Source organism: Vitis riparia, chromosome 15, assembly GCF_004353265.1.
Source record: "Vitis riparia cultivar Riparia Gloire de Montpellier isolate 1030 chromosome 15, EGFV_Vit.rip_1.0, whole genome shotgun sequence".
NCBI lineage: Eukaryota > Viridiplantae > Streptophyta > Magnoliopsida > Vitales > Vitaceae > Vitis > Vitis riparia.
The window spans coordinates 1,560,613-1,579,990 of NC_048445.1; the positions used below are offsets into that span (position 1 = coordinate 1,560,613).

Below are 19,378 nucleotides of genomic sequence, written 5' to 3' on the forward strand. Positions count from 1 at the left end.
TTTTCTCAAGTTCCTCCAATTTTTGTTAAAGGAAAAAATATTTATACGGCCCAAACAAGGCCGTACAATGATGTAGATTGTAGTACAAGGTGGTTGCAGTTCTTATCAACTGAGATTATTTAGTCAGTGATAAACACGCGGTGGGTGCGATTGGTTGTCAAAAGGTCCAAACGGTTAAAAAAACACGGCATTTTTCTCATGTACTAGAAGAAGGGGAAGAAAAAGGCAAAGCAGAGAGGGTGTAGATGATATATTTTTCATCGATTTCCCAGTCTTCTCTTCTGCTTTTTCTCTTGCTCCCTCTGTTGGAACCAAACAAAACCAAACCCTAACCTTCTCCGCTTGTTTCCCCAGAAAATCGCTTCGTTTCTATGGATTCTCCCAGAAATTTGCTCCTTCTGTTTGTTCTTCTTGTCTGCACTCTTACTGTGGCCTTCGCCGGAGACATAGTTCACCAGGATGACATCGCTCCGAAGAAGCCTGGCTGCGAGAACAACTTCGTTCTGGTAAGACGTCCTACTTCGATCCACTTCATTCTCGTCTTTCTTTTTCAGCTTTCTTGTGCTTTCTTAGGTCTCGGTTTGGTTGCTGAGAAAACAGAGAGGGAAAGTGGAGGAAAGTGAATTTTGTAATTTTTATTTTTATTTTTGTTGTTCTGATTTTTAAAAGGTTGAGAGAATTTGACACGATGAGCTAATTTTGCTTTCTGATGCTTTTGGAGTGGCCAAAACAGTGTTTATGAGTGACGAAAAAAAATTCAGATTCCTAGGCTTGATTCCTCTTCTTATACTTGCATTAACCAAACGAGGCCTTGTTCTTCTGTTTGATTATTTGTTGTTGAAGCTGGTGTGAGTGGAACGTAATTTTGCGCGAATATTTTTTGGCTTTTGATTTTGGACTTTAATTGAAGCGTGTGTTCTTCATCTTTTCCCCTTTTGGGTTGAAGTATGATTTGCGGTTTGTTGATTATCATCAATATTCCTCACTACTTGGACTCAACTTTTTGGTTTGTTTAAATACTCCGTTGTTTTCTATTTTTGGTGCAGCGTACTGAATTCTGTTTTTGTTTTTCCTGGAAAATTAATTTAGAAAGCATGGCTTTGTTTATATATATATATATTTGTGGTTTAGTTGTTAATCCTTCAGGTCTTGTGATGGATGATGATTTTTCAAATGTTTTAATTTCAGAAACAGACTTCCTAGGTAATATTTTTTTGGTGGTTATTTTCCCTTTTTGATGGTTATTTTCCCTTTTTGATGCTATCTGAGTTGCTGCAAGATTTGAATTGTAAGAGCCTTTCAAAGCCAATTGTATGTGCCAGACTTTTTTTTTAAAGAAGAAAATGGGTTTAGATAAAGCTTTAGCCATACTAAGATGATTCTTGTGGAGGAGGCATGAATATGTTGAGCCATTTCTTGTTTTATTAACCCTTTGTTTTATTCCACAAGGAGAATCTGTAATTGTACTCATAATCCACTTTGATTTCATAGGTAAAAGTACCAACTTGGGTTGATCATGAAGAAGGGAATGAATATGTTGGTGTTGGTGCTCGATTCGGTCCTACCTTGGAATCAAAAGAGAAACATGCTAACCAAACAACACTCACTCTTGCAGATCCTCCTGATTGTTGCAGTACACCCAAAAACAAGGTTTTCTTTGTTTATATTTTTCTGCATTGACTAGTTGAATTTCTAGTGTCTAACTTACATGCTCACCTTGTGAAGCATATGATGCAAAGATTGAAAGCTATGGATTTGTTCATTTATTCCTCAGGGTTATGATTTGGATTATCTTGCCATTTGTTAGCTAACAGGTGAAGTCATCTTGGTATACCGAGGTAACTGCAGTTTCACAAACAAGGCAAAGGTTGCAGAAAATGCTGGTGCTTCTGCAGTTCTCATTGTAAACAACCAGACAGGTATGTAGGTGTATGTGTATTTTCTCTGATGTAGTCAAACACGTCCCATACCCACATCTCTTTCCATTCCTCAGCCATCTGCGGGTTTTTCTTAAGTCAGTATGGATTTCACTTATATTACTGCTGATGACCAATCTTGGAATGATTATCCTTAAAGCTCCATTTTGCATTTGAAACAAGTTGATCAAGTGAATTATATTCCAAAAGCCTGAATTGCCTTTGTTTTTGCAGGAAAAAATAGTATAGGTACTTTGTTTATTAGAATTCTACACTTTTATAAAATGCTGGAAGATTAACTTCTTTTTCAACTTGGGGATGGCAGTTTATCATAAATGAGTTTTTCTGCTATGAAAAATAGTGGACAATATTATATTGAATGGATACTGATCCAGATTCCCCTGTTGTCTGATTACAAAATTTATCCTTCCATCTTGTCGTGACTTTAAGTTTGTCAATACCTGTGGAAGCACTTAACAGTGGAATTTATTTTTTGTGGATAATGCCTAAAAAAATAATGTTCATAGTTATTTTATATATTATTGGCTGTTTCATTATTTTAGGGTGCTGGTAAGTATGTCCATGGTTATGTGAAAAGGACAACTTGTTGTAATGGCTGTCTGTAATGATAATGAATGGTAGTAACAATAGACCTAAACCATGTTAATTTTGTCAATTAAAACTCTTTGGTTCTCATTCTGCAGAACTTTTCAAAATGGTTTGTGAAGCTAATGAAACTGCCATAAATATAAGCATTCCGGTTGTCATGCTTCCACAAGATGCTGGTGCCAGCTTGGAAAAAAGTTTAAAGAACAACTCTTCAGGTATGCTTTCCCTTATTCTGCATGCTTTCAAGGTTTCAAAAATATTTCAAATATATTCTTTAATTCACCATTGCTTTGTTGTTCAAATAGTTTCCTTGATTGGTAAATACCTGATCTAGCATGCAAACTATTTTCTGTAAACTGTTCATTATATGGTTCCCTATTCTTCAGTTGCTGTTCAGCTATACTCTCCAAAGCGTCCACTTGTTGACATAGCTGAGGTGTTTTTGTGGCTCATGGCCGTTGGTACCATTTTATCTGCATCTTACTGGTCTGCATGGAGTGCCAGAGAAGCAGCTAATGAGCAGGACAAGCTATTAAAGGTAATCTTCTCCTTAGTTACTGTTATTTCGATCTCTTTTGAGGAGGGAACTCCTTACTCATGGGTTAAGAATCCTTTCTGAATGATCCATTTGTTCTTCCATTGAATGTATGGACTGTTTTTTTTATCTTGTAGGATGCTTCAGATGAGTTTCTAAGTACAGAGGGCACTGGTTCTAGTGGTATGGTGGATATCAACACGACATCAGCAGTTCTTTTTGTTGTGATCGCTTCATGTTTCTTGGTTATGCTTTATAAACTTATGTCGTTCTGGTTTGTTGAGGTTCTGGTGGTTCTGTTTTGCATTGGTGGGGTAGAGGTACGTCTATCCAATTTATTTATTTTTTTCCTTTGGGGTCCAATTCCTTCATGTTACCCATGCTCAAGTTACTGAGACAAAGTTTTCTAGCTAATTCATCTTTCAAAAAGGGGGAAAAAGGAAAAAGAAACGGTGAAAAACTCTAATAAAAATTTCCAGCATATTTTGAAGCAACTTGGTGATAAGTGGAAACTCTATAATTAAGTTTAGGCAACATGATATTATAATCCCTAATTGTTTTGAAAATTTCAAGAATATTCCAGGATCCTTCCAATCAAGGTCAGATTGAGAATATGTTCCCCATTTTTAACATCTCTCTTCTTGAATTTCATTTTTCAAATTATCATGATTTTTGTCACCATAGGCTTCCGTTCCTGCACCATTTTTTATTAACTGCAACTTGAAAAATGCTGGTCCACTTGAAAAATGCTGTTTCCGTTCCTTTGTTGAATTCTTAAGTATAATTTTGAGATAGTTTGGTTTCTGAATTGTTCTTTCTATTTCTTTAAACTCTCTTTTGCAATGAATGCCAATCCATGTAGTCTCTTTGTGTTCACAGGGCCTTCAGACTTGCTTGGTGGCTTTGTTATCTTGGTAAGAAATTCTTCTTTCGTTCAGTTATGCTTTTCAGGAAACTCCTGAATTATAAGGTTGGTTGTCCCTACTAAATTGATTTTGGTCAGGGTTCATCTCAACTTCCTGTTTTGCCACCAATTGGCTTTCCAAGAATTTGGCATTATACTGGTTCTTAAAATGGTCTCAGGTTTGGGTCTTCTATTGTGTTTAGAATTGCAAACGGTTGGAATAAGGCTTACTGTCTCCAGCTTTTCCTTTAGTTAGGTCCTCACATCATCATTCTATTATTCTGCGAACAAACAATCTCTTTAAGAAGGGAAAGGTGGAAACCTTCATTAAATCACATTCATCCACAGGTTATGTGGTATCGTTCCTTGAATATGTGAGCTATTTTGCTCCTATGCATGGGTCTTAGCCTTTGAACCAAAATTCCCTTCTTGAATTTAATTTATCTCCAAGGAACTGAATTTTGTGTCATTTTGATCAAAATCCTCTGGGAGTTTCACTTTCTAAAAGAAATGGATACTTAACATTCTATGAATTTGGTCCAAGGGTTCTGAAGTTTCTCAAGGAGTTTCAGTGTGGCTTGAGAAAAACAGTGTTTTGATTGAACAGTTATCTGTTTTCTAGAGTGGTTCATTGTTTTTGGTGTCATATTCATTCTCCTTTTGCTAGTGTTACCTTGGTGAATGATTTGTTTATGCCTTTTGAGAGGTTTTGGAAGTTATGAGACTGACAAGTAAACAAATATAGTTTCAGATCGTTTGAACAAGCTGCAGAATCATTTGTTAAGGTGCCATTCTTTGGAGCCGTCTCATATCTGACTTTGGCTGTGTCTCCATTCTGCATAGCATTTGCTGTTGTTTGGGCAGTTTTTCGCCGCATCAACTTTGCTTGGATTGGACAAGATATCCTTGTAAGCACAAATATATCCATATCCTAAATGCATGAATTTCTGATTGCTTATCCATGCCTATTTGGTCCGTTTAACTTTTGGTTTTTGACAGTGCTAGTGTCAGACTGGCAGTCTTTTTATAATGATATCGAGAAAGAACCAAAAGTTTCTTTTCCTAAGAGTAGGATAGGTAAGGTGAATATAAACCTCCTCAAAGCACTGCTTTGAAAATAAATGCATTGGAACTGTGCATTAGTTCTTTGAAAGTGAAAATCTTGTTCATTTAGGATGGCGATCAAGAATATTAACATTTGAGAACCGTGTCTTTCAAAGTTTAAAATTTATTGAATTTTGGTAGGACACATATCAAATTGAAATATTTGTTTCAAGTAAGGTTTTTTAAGTACTTGCCAAAAAAGAAAGGTTAACAATAAATTGTCTGCTTTATCTTTCTGACTAGTTTTGACATAATGTCAATCATAGTAAAAACAAAACCCAATCTCTGCTTTGTTAAGATAGAACTATGATGCTTCAAAGCCAGGGATGGACTCAATTTTAAAAAAATGGTGCCTTTTAACATGGTTTGTCTATCTGAGACCATTGAAGCTTGCATGACAGCATAGGGACATGGGTAATTTGCCTCATAATGCACAGCTAGAAATTTCAGCTCCTTTTGAAATTATAATACCATCACTCTTTGAAGGTTCCCTTACAGGAGACGATAATCTAGATGATTGGATTTATTTTCCATTTTATTTTTGTAGTTTTTGCTTGTGTATTTAGTCATGTTTTTCCAGATATGGAAGTTGTGTACTCTTTATTATGTTGCTAAATTGATCAAAATGGAATTTCTATCATAAGGATGGAACATGGTTACCTATGTAGTGGAAAACATTTATTTTATGAATATTTGAGCTAAACGATCAAAATATTCTTCAATTTGTAGAAGTAACCTTCATATTTATCAAATTGTAAATATAACCTTAAGCAGACAAAAATACCCCTTATTTTATAAAAACTGCTTCGAAGTGAAATGGGTATAAAAAAGTTTGATGGAGATTTTTGTCCAGAAAAGATCATTTTTTTTGTTTTGAAAAAGTGATGATCATTTTTCCAAAATGGGGATTATTTTGACCGGTTAGTGCTCTTTATAAATTCTTCCCCTCACTGCAAGTGGAAATGGTTTACTAGATAGAAGAGTTGAACTAATAATTTTAATTATTGTTTTTCCAGGGTATTGCACTCATCATCACAGTTCTTCAGATCGTTCGTGTTCCTAATCTCAAGGTGATTGCATGAATTTTATCCTAAATTGCTGTTAATGGACAATTATCCATGTTTATTCTTGACTATCTCATCAAAGATAACACTTCTATTTGTTGGTTTTGTACTTGTCTTATATCTCTGTATGTATCCATTCAGCATTCTAAAACCTTTAAAACTCCATCTGTCGGTGGTTAAAAAAACTATTATTATTAGTCCTTGTTTTTGTTAGGGTTAAGAGCTAAGCAAATTATGTATGCCTCATTGGTTCTAGTTTACAAATTTTAGGCATGTCCTCATCCTTTAAGTATTCCAATTAAACAGTTGAATATCCAATAGAGATTGAATGGCTTTACATGGCATTGTTACGAGTCCTCCTTACTAGATGCGATTATTGGTGCAAATGGAAGCCATCCCATACACTACCCCCAAAGTCTGGTTTTATGAGTTTTTAGGAATCGACTTCATTTCTAATCTATCATTGTGTTAATTACTTATATTTCCATTAATATGTAATCAAATCAATGGATTTGTACCTTTGCAAAAACAAGTTGCACATGTATATAAAGATATAAATGCAACAATTCAGGTTTGATGGATTATTCAAACATGCCCTTGGTGAATACTTGACAAGATCTCTCATTCTTGTTGATATAAACAGGTTGGAACTGTTCTTCTCAGTTGTGCATTCTTGTACGACATCTTTTGGGTTTTTGTTTCTAAATGGTGGTTCAATGAGAGTGTGATGATTGTGGTAAGTAGTTTCTCCAAAACTTGTTAGCCCACCAATACATTTGAAACGGCTGATGTTTGGTATTTGAGATCTCTGCTGCCCAATTACAGAATTATGTAATTGTGTTTTCTGTATAGGTAGCTCGTGGTGATAGGAGTGGGGAGGATGGTATTCCGATGCTACTGAAGATCCCGCGAATGTTTGATCCTTGGGGTGGCTACAGCATCATTGGATTTGGTGATATTATCTTACCGGGACTGCTTGTGGCATTCTCACTAAGGTTTGATCACTGTAATAATCTTTATTTTCAAAGAAGTTGCTTCCCCCCCGTCCCAAATTATCTAGAGCCCATTTTGGAGTTTGATATGAACGTTTAGGATTGATCCCAAACAAGCTTTAATCAAAGACTGAGTTTGGGCACACTACCTCGCCAGATTCTGCAGAAAAGAAAGAGTCGAATCATGCGATAGGCCTCCTAACTAGGTGTAAAAAAACTGAAGTTTGACCAGATTAAATGCCCAATTGACACAAATTTTAAGCTATACAAACAGTAATTGTGGGCAAACAAAATACCTATTCAAAAGGTTAGGGTGTTTATTCTGTGAAAAATAAGTGAAATGCATGGCATTTTAGGCTAGAATGCTTGGGCTAGGAATCTAACCAATGATTTGGTTTAGAGGGTTTCTGCTGTAATTTTCTTCTTTTTTCCATGGTTTAATTTAATGCTTCAATTTTTGGGACGTCTTCTAGCTTTAATGAAAAGATTCATATTAAAAGGAAATTGGAAGGTAAGAAAGTTCTAATCAACTCATTCGGATGGATCATTGGTTCAGGTATGATTGGTTGGCAAAGAAGAGTCTCCGAGCAGGATACTTCGTGTGGGCCATGACTGCTTATGGTCTAGGTATGGAGGAAAAAGAAACTGTTCTCTCTGGACATTAAACAGTTCTCGAGTTTACTATTGCCATTGTTTTCAAGTATCTATTGCTATATTGAAACCGGCTAATCATGTGGATTGATATATGGATTTTGCATTTTTATACAACTGTTTCTATTCCATAGATGCTACAATTTTTTTTTTTTTTTAATATCTTTTTAAGTTGTGTTTTTCATTGTTGTGCAGGACTCCTCATCACATATGTGGCCTTGAACTTGATGGATGGGCATGGCCAACCAGCTCTACTCTACATTGTTCCATTCACACTCGGTATGTACTGATAATAATACGCTAATGAATCATTTTCATTCTTAATGCTTTTCAAAGCTAAGTCTATGAGAGTTTGTTTGGCACTGCTTTAGGATAGCACTTTTAGCACAAAAAAATGTCCTTAAAAAGAAAAACAAAGCATTTGATAAAATTTAAAAAACACTTAAAATACTAAAAAATTTGTAGTACTTCCTAAAGAATCACTTGAATGGTGACTCTTCCAAAAATACTCAGAAAATGCTTTTAAGCTAAATTTGGTTTATGGAAAGTTTAAAGAAAAATGTGAGGGAAAGAAAATAAGGAGGAAAAGTAAAGAAGAAGAAAAGGTGAAAGAAAAAAAAAATTAAATTAAATTATTTTTTATATATATTATTTCAAACTTGTTTTACATTTAACTTTTTTTTTATAAAGATTAAATTATTTTAAAATATATAAGTTTCTTACTAAATTTAATTATATTTAATTTTGTTTTGTATTTTTTTGTGGTAAAATTAAATATGAGAATTATTTTTTTATAATATTTTTTTTCTTTTCTTAGTACTTTTTAAGAAACCAACATAGGCTTTGAGAAATACTTAAACTAATTCAAATCTGAGAATCTTGTGCTTTCTAGGGGATGCGGAAGGAAGTCTCATGTTCTTGTCTTGAGTTTTTGAGGAATTTATTGACAAGGAGGTGTCACCTTGAGTTTTTTCATTTTTTGTTAACTTAATCTTTGGTTCTAAATGCAGGCACCTTTCTAGCATTGGGAAAGAAGAGAGGCGATCTCAAGACTCTATGGACAAAAGGAGAACCCGAGAGGCCATGCCCGCACATCCAACCTTCTCAATAGAGTACCTACCTCACCCACTCTCTACTGTAACAGTAGCTAAATTAGTTGTTAGTAAAAAAACCCCGTTGTAGGAAAACTACTTGTACAAGTTCTCTAGGAGATGTAATATCGGTGCAGAGCTCCTTATTGTGACTATACACCCTTCTAAAAACAGCCCCACTTGTTGGATATCAAACTCAACACAGGGTGTCCATCTGAAAAAATCAATAAAAAGAGTAAACCGTTCATAGGTTTCCCTACCAGCAATATTTTTCTATACAAGGACAGAAATGGCCGGCTTTGGATGTTGGTAAATTACAGACTATAAGCCATGGCATGGCCATAGCTGGGTTGGATGGATATACCTGGACATTCTGGGATTCTGAAGATCTAAATTTCTAGGGAAAATTATAAACTAACAACTTTCAGAGAAGACGAAGGCTATCAAAAACTAATATCATTCTCACTTCCAATGATAAATGGATAGAACCATGAATCAAAATAGTTCACTCTCTTTCATTTAATACTTACAAACTACAAAAAGAAGCTGAAGCCGAAAGAAAGCATTCATAGCTGAGCACAGCAAAAAAAAAAAAAAAAAAAAAAAAAAAAAAAAAAAAGGCCAAAATGGAAAAGGCAAAATATCTGAAACTTACATATATGATGATTCACATCAATATGACCATTCCCAGCCCTGACTGCCATAAAAAACCCACATGTTTTTATAACCAGTGAAACAATTGCTCCAGCTGCTGCCCGCCCTGAAACTTGCATTCTATGATCCACATAATTCACAGATCATTTCATGCCCCCGATCTTTTATCCCTGTTCACACCGATAAATCATTGATAGATTATTTGATTAAAAGGGGCATTCCAAAGAATGAACTTCCATCTTTTAAAAACATAAAATATAACTTCATTTGGACAAAATTTTTTAATCCTAATATCATGTCAAACACTAACTGAATAAAAAGTTCAAGGATAAAAATTTCAAAACGAGATTATACACCTAATTTTTAATACAATTTAGTGGTTTTTACAAGGCCCTTTACTCAAATATTTCATTATTTAATGAGCTATGAGAGTGTTTAATGACATGTAATATTAGTCTTGTAAGGCTATATTAGTATCCCATTTGATAGAATAACTTTCCACTTGGAACCTGACCCAATGAAAACAATTAGGCTGGTTTTTAAAAAGTTTTCAATGTTTAGTTCTTAGAAAAATACTAAAAAAGGGAAAAAATATTATGAAAATTATTTTAAAAAATCAAATATTATTCTAATCCTTATATAAATGAAAACAAAATTAGTAGAATGAATTTAAATAAGTACATAAAAATAATTTATTTTTAGTTGTCCTTCATTTTCCTAAGAAAATTTTTTTTCTTGTATACTCAGCTGAAAAGTTGAGAGAAAGGAAATTAAATAATTGGGAAGTACATTTTTCCCAAAAATTTCTCACCTTTATCTAAGGAAAATTTCTTAGCATTTTCCCTCATCTTTCCCTCAATATTTTTTCTTCACCCTTTTTTTTTCATGGCATCCAAACATATAAAAAATAAATAAATAAAAATAAATAAAAAATAAAAAGAACCAACCCTTCAGGAATTTTATTCAGAAGTTTTACTAGTCTTGATATTAGTGAATCATTCACAACTCATTACCCACAAAGGCAACAACTAATCTGCAGGATTTCCTTTTTAATTTCAGATAATATTTATCATAATTATCATGAACAATTGAGAGACTCATCAAACCTGATTTAAACATTCCAAAACCTACAGTTTGATAACATTACTCCAATTCCAAAATAAAAGCCCTCACATTTGAGGATAAAATCATAAAAATGGCATATCGGGGAAAAGAAAAATGTATAAAATGGAGCAGTTGATTAAAGGGAAAAAAAATAAAAATAAAATGTGGACGCATATGTTGGACTTTCACCCTATATTTGGTTTTTACAAAATTTATAGGGGAAATGAAAAATAAATTTAAAAGTAAAATATATAAGTTTTTAACTAATTTTAATTATATATGATTTTTTTTTGGTACTTTTCATGATAAACCAAACAAGAAATTTCCTAAAAGCTAATCACATGTCCTTCTCTCCATGGGAAGGATAGGGCTTTTATATGCTCATTACTAAACTTGTTGAAAAGATAAAATATAACAAAGGTACATCTTTTTTATAAGAGGTGGAATCGATAATCAAAAGAAGAATTAGGCCAAAAATTAGGATACATTCTATCATTTTCCTTAGGTTATGTTTGGCTCTCGGAAAATACCAAAGAAAGAAAAAACTATAAAAAAAAATAATTTTCTCATGTGTGGTCATCCTATGAAAAATAATAAAGAAAATCAAATATAATTTAGTTAGAAACTTACACATTTTCAAATTATTTAATCTTTATATAAAAAATTAAAATAAGTAAAGTGAATTTGAAATAGCATATAAAAATAATTTATTGACTTCTATTTTTTATTTTTCTTTACTTTTTCTTTCCCTGTATTTTCCTTAAAATTTTCTTGGAACTAAACATAGCCCATTGTTTTTTCTTAGTATTTTCCTGGACTAAGCACAGCAATAATGCGTATCACAATGAAACCTGAAGCAATTGTAAGTAAGCAAGGGAACAGTAAAGCAACTTACATCTCTACTTAAGGAGCCATTCCCATTTATGGGCTTCCTTTCTCGCCCCAAAGATAGAATCTCTTGCATTCTTTCTGGCCAGTCTGAATTCAATATGCGTTCAAAATCCTCCACCTCCCTGCTTCGATAAAAGCATATGCACAAAAATAAGCAATACACACAGGATCTTTTTTCAAGGAACGAAAGTATAACTATGAACTCATTACCGTGGGTCTATTTGGCAATGATTTCAAAAACAGTTTTTAGAAAATAGTTTTAGAGAACCATTCTTAAAAAAAAAAAATTAAATTATTTTCTCAAAAAACAACCCATTTTCATAAAAATTCTAAACAGAAACTGTTTTTTTGTTAAAAGTTTGTTTTTCTAAGTTTAAAAGAAAACAGTTTTTAAGAACAATCATTGAACAGATCCCATGATTCCCAGCCACCAAATATACTGGCTTGCTAACACCTGACCATGACACCCACCTCAAGGGCTTTGAACCCCATGACACCATTCATCATCCTTACCAACATGCCAAAGTTTGGAAGGCACTCAAATGGAGGGCAGTATGTGTGTAGATTTGTTTTCTTCACTAGCGACTCAAAACACTCTTTACTGGTAAAATTGACAAAGTTTGAATGGAAAAGTACTAGCGAGAAACAGGAAGTATAGGATTCTTCTAAACCTCATCAAATATTTCTAACTCTCTAGATGACATATACTCAAATTTTCCAATGATTTACTCTCCACAAGTTTGGTTCTCCAAAGCCAATAGCTTCTTTAGATGCTTGTTTACTTATGGTAATAACTTGAACTCTCCACATAAAGTAAAAACTACAATTTTGCAGCAATATTCATTGTATGAATATACTCTAATATTATCAGGCTCACCTATCAATTTTTTCCTGAATCGCAGGATCAAATTCATCATCAATATCACCATCTTCAAAATTGGCTTGAGGTGAAAACATGTCATCTTGAATATCTTGTAGTTTTGACCTCTCACTGGGACTGGACTGCAAATTATTGTTGATTTCCACATCATGATGTACAGACTTCAAACAATTTGACTCCTAAGAAAGAAGAAAGTTGTAGTAGCTCTTAACAAATTTAATATAATGCATGCGTCGAGTTTCATTGACTCCTGAAAAGACAAAAAAAAGGGAATAGCAAAATGGCAGTACTGACCTTGTGGGTTGTTTCGATGGCATGGTTTGATGAAGTGTTCTTTTGTTGATCTTTTCTTCTCCGGTTTTTCTTTTTATTCTTAGAAGTCCCAACCCCCTTGGAATCTGTGAAAAAAAATTCCCTTACCTCCAATGAGGCCTTCAAAAGGAAGTGAAAAGGAAACAAAAAACTTAAGAGGATATGTTTTACAACCATGTTTCTCAAAAGAATCAAAGAAGCTTTAGCAAGCAGTAGAAAGTAAAGTATGAAACCCAGGGAAGAAATACTACTAAAAATTACAATATTTATAGACATTAATCTATTGATTGAAACATCCATTGGCATCACAATCTTCAATTTTTTTTCTTTTCTTCTTTTTCAAACAAAAAAGAGAACCATATAAGTTAGGATTGAGCAGCCCAAACTTAAGCTCTTCTTCAACTTCAGGTTTTTCTTTTTGAAGGAAAATGAAACTTTAATGAAGAAGACTAGGATGAGTAGAGACAAGACTTGATAATACCTTCATTTCCTCCATTAATAAATGACAAAAGATCATCAACTGAACGATAATCCACACACTCTTCTTCAACTTCAACATTCTGAAACATACAGAAGGCCCAATTGTCAGCCAGCTTTGAATATATGTACAGGATGAGTAACATAAGGCACATGGAACATTACTTTTTTTATTTTTTCTTGATAAGAGGCACATGGAACACTACAATGCAATGGGTTTTCTGTTTCTTTAGCTTTTGGTTCTCCTTGTACTTTCGTTGTACTTGGATTGTGCCTCCTCTATTGCTAGGTGGCTTTTTATATATTTCTTAATTGCCTATTGAAAAGAGAAAAATATACAGAAAACTTCATAATTACCTTTAGTCTTTCTCTCTCTTTTAATTCTTTCCTCTTCCTCGCATACAGCCGATTCAGAAGTCGGATCCGTGGATCATCAGTTATGTTTTTCAAAGGCTCCAACTTCTCTTCCTGTATCAATCACGACTGTATTAATATAATAAAAGAGAAAAAAAAAAGCTAAGAAGAAAGCCATAAACGCTTCTCACCTCTGTAAGATCATCAGGTAAATGAAATGTTTCACGTATCTCCTCTGGGGTTTTCCCTTCAATCATTCGTGCAAGTGCACGGCTGGTAAGATCAACCAAAGGCTTCAATTGGAGGCTGTCAGCAGCAGATGTCAACTCACATAGCCTCTTTGTATCCATTCTAATGAACTTCTCATCAAAAGATTTCCGCTCCTATGCCCAAAAAATGGCCAAAAGGTCAAACATAGCTTTGCTATTCAAACTAGCAAAAGAACATCTAATCAGAAAAAGAAAATGATAAGTTAGATATGTGCAAACCTTGTTCGAGCGTCCTATTACTTGATGAAAACGGCAGTAATCAAGAACTAAGCTCAACATGACGGGATTAACTCTCTGTGGAAGAGTTATAGCATTGTTCTTCGAAGAACCCATACCTCTTTGTATTATTTCATCACATATCAAGGGGCAAAACATGGCCACTTCTTGTTCTACTTCTTGGATTGAACCATCAGCAGTCTGGAGCCAAATGTAGGACTTCATCATCTGAGAATGTATAGCAGTGCCATTGTAGCTTCAGAATCATCAATCACTCTTAAAAGACCACAAAAATTAAATAGGGAAATTTATCTTTATATCAAACCAAGAAGCAATTGAGGCAACATATTAGGGTAAGGTCCAAGATACCATACATCAAAGAAACATATATCAAGGTAAAATGGTGGCTTAGGATCCTACCAGACCATATTATCAGGAAAAACACATGAACTGAAGCAAATATATATTGGTGCATCCATCAACTGAGTAAAATATAGATCGATGCAATGGTGGTGGTTTCAAGTACTACAAGATCATAATATTAATGCACACATCAAGTAGGTAAATGGAAAAAAAGTAACAATGTAGTTTAGGGTCAAGACCACCAATTAAGATAGATATACATCGAAGGCAACATGATAGAAGTCTTGCCAGACCATATTATCAACACAAGCCCCATCCCAACTATTTGGGATCAGCTTTATGGATGTAAGTACATCCATTGAGGTTTTTGATGAGAACTAACCTAAGTGCGCATAAACTCAAAGAGTGTACCCAAACATAAGAAGAAATTCACAACATAAGAGTAACAAAAAAAAAGGGCAAGTTTAAAAACAAGGTAGTCGAATATTAACTTTAAATCTACATTCATAAAAAACATTGCACTGGCCAATCAAATATGGGTGAAATGGTTCAAAAAAGAGCATAACTAACTTACCTCAGGTTTGATGACTGCAGTATCAACTTCTGCCATTTGACAATAATTTTGAGTTCTTATGTAATTGTATGTCTTGGAAGCCTTTTTTTAGCAAGCTGAGATTCACAGACTAAGCAGAAGCACAACAAATGAAAGCTTAAATGTTTACTAGGCCTTCCATGAGGCTACAACAAATGACATATTTCCCAAACTCATGAAACATAGATATCAACATTTCTTTTTGTAACTCTTCTTCCAATTGCATCGTCCAACTGGCAAAGAAAAATTTGGCGTCCAACGTTGCTGAGGCACAGAATCATCAAAAGTAAACTCCCAACTGTACATAAGCAAATGAGGAAAAGAAAATAAATTAATCTGTTAACAAGGTTCCAGGCCTTTAAAGAACAAGAGTTCAAATGCAACTAATTTAAAGCCAAGAATAACATGAATGAAGCAGAAGACGAAAAAGGTAAAAACACAAAACCATCTGACTGATAACTTAGAAATCACAACTTAGTCATTGAAACCCACCATACAAGGTGTTGTTAATTGTGAATTCTTCTAACATTGGCAGATTGAAGCTAAAGTTCTGCAATCCAAATCTACATAAGAAACAGGGAACTACCAGTTTAATAATTAAAAACTTATCTACTTAACACTCATGCTACTTTCTTAAAAATATACATGAAGATAAACAGGCCTTTTGCCTAAGACTTATATATGAAGATTCAGAAGTGCAGCTTGAACCATGATAGTAAGAGATATAAAATGTTTTAGGTAATTGAAACTCAAAAATCATAAATAACAGAAGATTTTGAACCTCATTATCAACTGCCATAATATAAGTATATAGCAGTAAAATCTGACACTCTTTCAGACTGGAACCACCTTTCATGGTTCCTAATTCAATTTCATCTTCATTTAAGGATATAATTTCCTTTTTGAAGACTAAAAGGACAACAGAACCATGTCCCTTTGTCAGGTATCAGAAATGAAAACCTGGGAAGGAGACCATGGAGTTTCGTTGTGGTTGAACTGATGAATGTGATAAATTACTGGTTACCAGTTCATGCATTCTTCAAAGCTCTTTTCAAAGCACTAAACATTTATTAAAAGCATTTATAGTTCTTTTTCTTTCAGATCAACTACAATAGCCTGGAGGCTGCATGCCTTCCTAGTTTACACTAAATCCTAGATGTTCTCATTCTCTCTGCCTCAACCACCGTCCTCAAATGTTAGTTTTCCCCAACTTGGTAAACTTGAAGCATGCCACTTCTGAATGGTGAGTCATTAGCACACATGGTCAAACCACCCTAATGAATTTCTATGATATTGTTGTCAGCTGGTGATAAACACCACCCCCACCCAACACACACACACTAGTCATTCATTTATTCATCCAAATTCTTTCATGGCTCATCTGAATGCATTCAGCCTTCCTAACATCTGCATTCAACCTCAAGCTCATTTTAATAACAAATTACTTGACTACCTACATTTTATATCATAAAGCACCTGGCCTGGACCTATATTTCAAACTTAAAACCTTACCTTCAATTTGTCTGATACAAGCTGATTACACAGAACCCTAGAAGCACCCCTCTACTTCATCTATACTTCTCCCAGTCTTTTTTTCAGATACCATCCTGCCCTGATTCTATAGAAAACATCCTTCTTATTCTCTCTCCCCTTATGGATTATGGACAGTGATGACAAAAAAAGGCAACTGTTGGGTATATCTAGGTCACCAACCTTAAGTTTTTCTCAATTTAATGACTGTTTGCAAAAATAACTTTCCATATTCTGAGTCTTAGAGCCACTTTCCCAACTTTTCTTAACACTTGTAACTTTTCGCTGAATTAAACCTATACAATTAACAAACATGTATCACTTAAACCAAGTTAACAATAAGGACATCCTTTTCCAACAAACACTTTGTACGAACAACTCCTCCAGAGAGATTGCGAAACTGGCAATAATTAATGAGAAGAAAACATTACTGCTCTTACAATCAGTCTGGTTGCTGAGAAAATGCAATACCGGAGGACAAAAAGAAAACCTAACATCTTAATTGAATTCTTCACTCACTCCCTTCGCTTGTCCTCTCCGTTTTCTCGGTAACCAAACAAAAGGCTTAAGAAAATTACCATTAGCAAACAAAAAAGAACTCTCAAATAATTTCCAAAAAAAAAAAATTCTTAACCCTAAGCAGCGCTTCCAATGCAAACTCAAATTACGAACAAACAATAAATAAAAGGAAATACGCAAACAAAAAAAACTTCCAAAAAAAAACATATATCCATTAAAACAAACAGGAACTAATGCTGAGAACACAGGCTGTGATGAAAGCAAATGTGAAGAATCCTGAATAAGGATAATGATCCACATTTTCCAGAAAGACTGATTCAATTACAAAAAGCAATTAACAGATTGACGAAATATCAAAGCATGATTTCATACACAATAATTACCTGTACAAAGAGGCGAGATTGGAATTGTAGAAATCGGAGAGCTTTGAATTGCAGAAATTTGGCGGGTGTCGGCGAACCACAAGGAAAATGGAAAAAATGAGAGAGAAAGTTCCAGAAATAATGAAAATCTTGAGAGAGAAATATAGAAATATATATTTCTTTGTATATATATACATTTCTTTTTTTATATTTGAGCTTTTAAATAAAATTTATCATTGAAAATAACCTAATTTATTTAATAATTCTTTTAGAAAATTTTTCTAGAAGATTAGAACATTTTAACTTAAAAGGAAAGAGCGTATAGTATTTTATTTATTGTTTAATGTATTTTGGAAAACGATATGAAAAAATAATAATATTTTTTAAAAATTTATAAATGTTTTGTATGTCCTTTTTTCATGTGTTTCGGATTTAGAGATAGTGGTTTTGAGGTGTGGAAGCGCCACGTCATTGTCGTGAAAGATCAAGCCTACTATAGTCTATATCTATGTTTTTACACGTGGCATCTAAAAAAAATATGTGGCTCCTTGAGCTCATAAAAATTTAAAGTGCGTTTGATTGTATAAAGTGTTTATAATATTTTTAATACTTGAATAATAAAAATTTTCAAATATCATAAATATTAAAAGTATTTATTAAAATCACATTCGATTCTTAATAATTGAAAAACTTCGCTCCCTAATTGTTATAACTTTTTTTATATTAAAATTGATAATTTTATATTTTTGGCAATAGCTACTAGTGGACCACATAGATCGATTGGTTCGAGTTCCTTAACCTCCAATGACTAGTTATTGTACTTCTTGCTATTAATCGTTGATATATCAATCTATTATCAAGGAACCGTATTTAATTGAGTAGTTTTCTAATGCATCTTATAAACAAGCACTTCAAATTTCGTTTAATGCTAGAAAAACACATTGAATCTATTGTTGATCAATCTTAAGTGTCATACTTTGTTCTTTGAGTGCATTAAATCAAAACTTCTATATCGTTAATGCATTTTTCAATCTTAACTTATTTTTATGCTTAATTGAATCCAAAATTTTGCTAGGAACTTGTAAATTTATTCCTTACAATTTGAAACAATTGAATAAGTAAAAAATGAAACATCTCTTTAGTGAAAATAATAGAAAGTCCAATAAAGTCACAAATCAAAATGTAAAGAAGATTAAGATTTAATCTAAGCCTTAAAAGTTTAGTAGAATCCCGTGTTTAGAATTTAAGGATAATAAACTTAAGTTGAATTTGTATCAAACAACCATAAATTTGTGTTTGCATATCTTTGCCTATGTTAATTTTCGTGAAACGATTCATGGTGAAAAATTAGAGAAAAATAAAAAGAAAACACACAGATTTAACGTGATTTGATAGATTGCCTATGTCTATGGGAATAGTAAAGAAGACTTTCACTATATCTCAATTATAGTTACATAAAATGGTATTTATACTAACAATTAGGTAATGAAATTTCAAAAATACCCCTGAACCGTACTGCGATCGTTCCACTTCGACATTTGCCCTTTTATCTCCATATGTCTTTCACCCGATATGAACTACATACTACAACAACCTAAATATCTTATTTTATTTTATTTTATTTTACTATAACATTAATAAATACATTTTTTCATGAAAAAAATAAAATTTTATCCTTGATTAATTACTAGAAAAGCTTTGAAATTTATAAGAAAATAAATGACCCCATAATTTTTTCCTTTTCTTCCATATACTCATATCTATTATGCTACTAATAAAAATGTTATACACCAAAGCATTCTAACCAAAAACACTCTCAATTGAAAAGTTAATTTTTATAAGAAAATATTTTCAAGCTTTTAAAAATACTTTAATCCTTTCAAATAGCTCAAATGACTTCTCAAATTAATACACACCGATTCTTTTATGATTGATATCATTGGAGGATAAACATAACATATATTACTCTTTTTCTAACATATTATGACT

General features: G+C 33.2%; 2 protein-coding genes across 4 annotated transcripts; one reads left to right on the forward strand and one right to left on the reverse strand.

Moving 5' to 3' along the window:
• Positions 1 to 232: 232 nt before the first annotated feature.
• On the forward strand, positions 233 to 9,132 carry LOC117931850 (signal peptide peptidase-like 4). Its single transcript, XM_034852921.1, has 14 exons — positions 233 to 506; positions 1,492 to 1,650; positions 1,808 to 1,919; positions 2,621 to 2,740; positions 2,912 to 3,063; positions 3,198 to 3,380; positions 3,940 to 3,974; positions 4,710 to 4,872; positions 6,085 to 6,138; positions 6,776 to 6,868; positions 6,985 to 7,127; positions 7,681 to 7,751; positions 7,971 to 8,054; positions 8,786 to 9,132. Exons 1-14 carry the CDS (start codon positions 372 to 374, stop codon positions 8,884 to 8,886), a joined length of 1,605 nt encoding a protein of 534 aa, XP_034708812.1. The 5' UTR covers positions 233 to 371; the 3' UTR covers positions 8,887 to 9,132.
• A 175-nt stretch (positions 9,133 to 9,307) lies between these two features.
• Positions 9,308 to 17,537, reverse strand: LOC117931851 (SKP1-like protein 21). Of its 3 annotated transcripts, XM_034852923.1 has the most exons (11): positions 17,411 to 17,537; positions 15,471 to 15,541; positions 14,961 to 15,276; positions 14,027 to 14,251; positions 13,730 to 13,921; positions 13,542 to 13,652; positions 13,189 to 13,267; positions 12,690 to 12,793; positions 12,393 to 12,574; positions 11,520 to 11,637; positions 9,308 to 9,690 (listed from the first exon to the last, which is right to left on the reverse strand). In XM_034852923.1, exons 3-11 carry the CDS (start codon positions 14,994 to 14,996, stop codon positions 9,685 to 9,687), a joined length of 1,053 nt encoding a protein of 350 aa, XP_034708814.1. In that variant the 5' UTR covers positions 14,997 to 15,276; positions 15,471 to 15,541; positions 17,411 to 17,537; the 3' UTR covers positions 9,308 to 9,684. The 3 variants fall into 3 exon arrangements, with proteins under 3 accessions (XP_034708814.1, XP_034708815.1, XP_034708813.1); XM_034852924.1 differs by lacking the exon at positions 15,471 to 15,541 and having other exon boundaries at positions 12,393 to 12,520; XM_034852922.1 differs by lacking the exon at positions 15,471 to 15,541.
• Between the last annotated feature and the right edge of the window lie 1,841 nt (positions 17,538 to 19,378).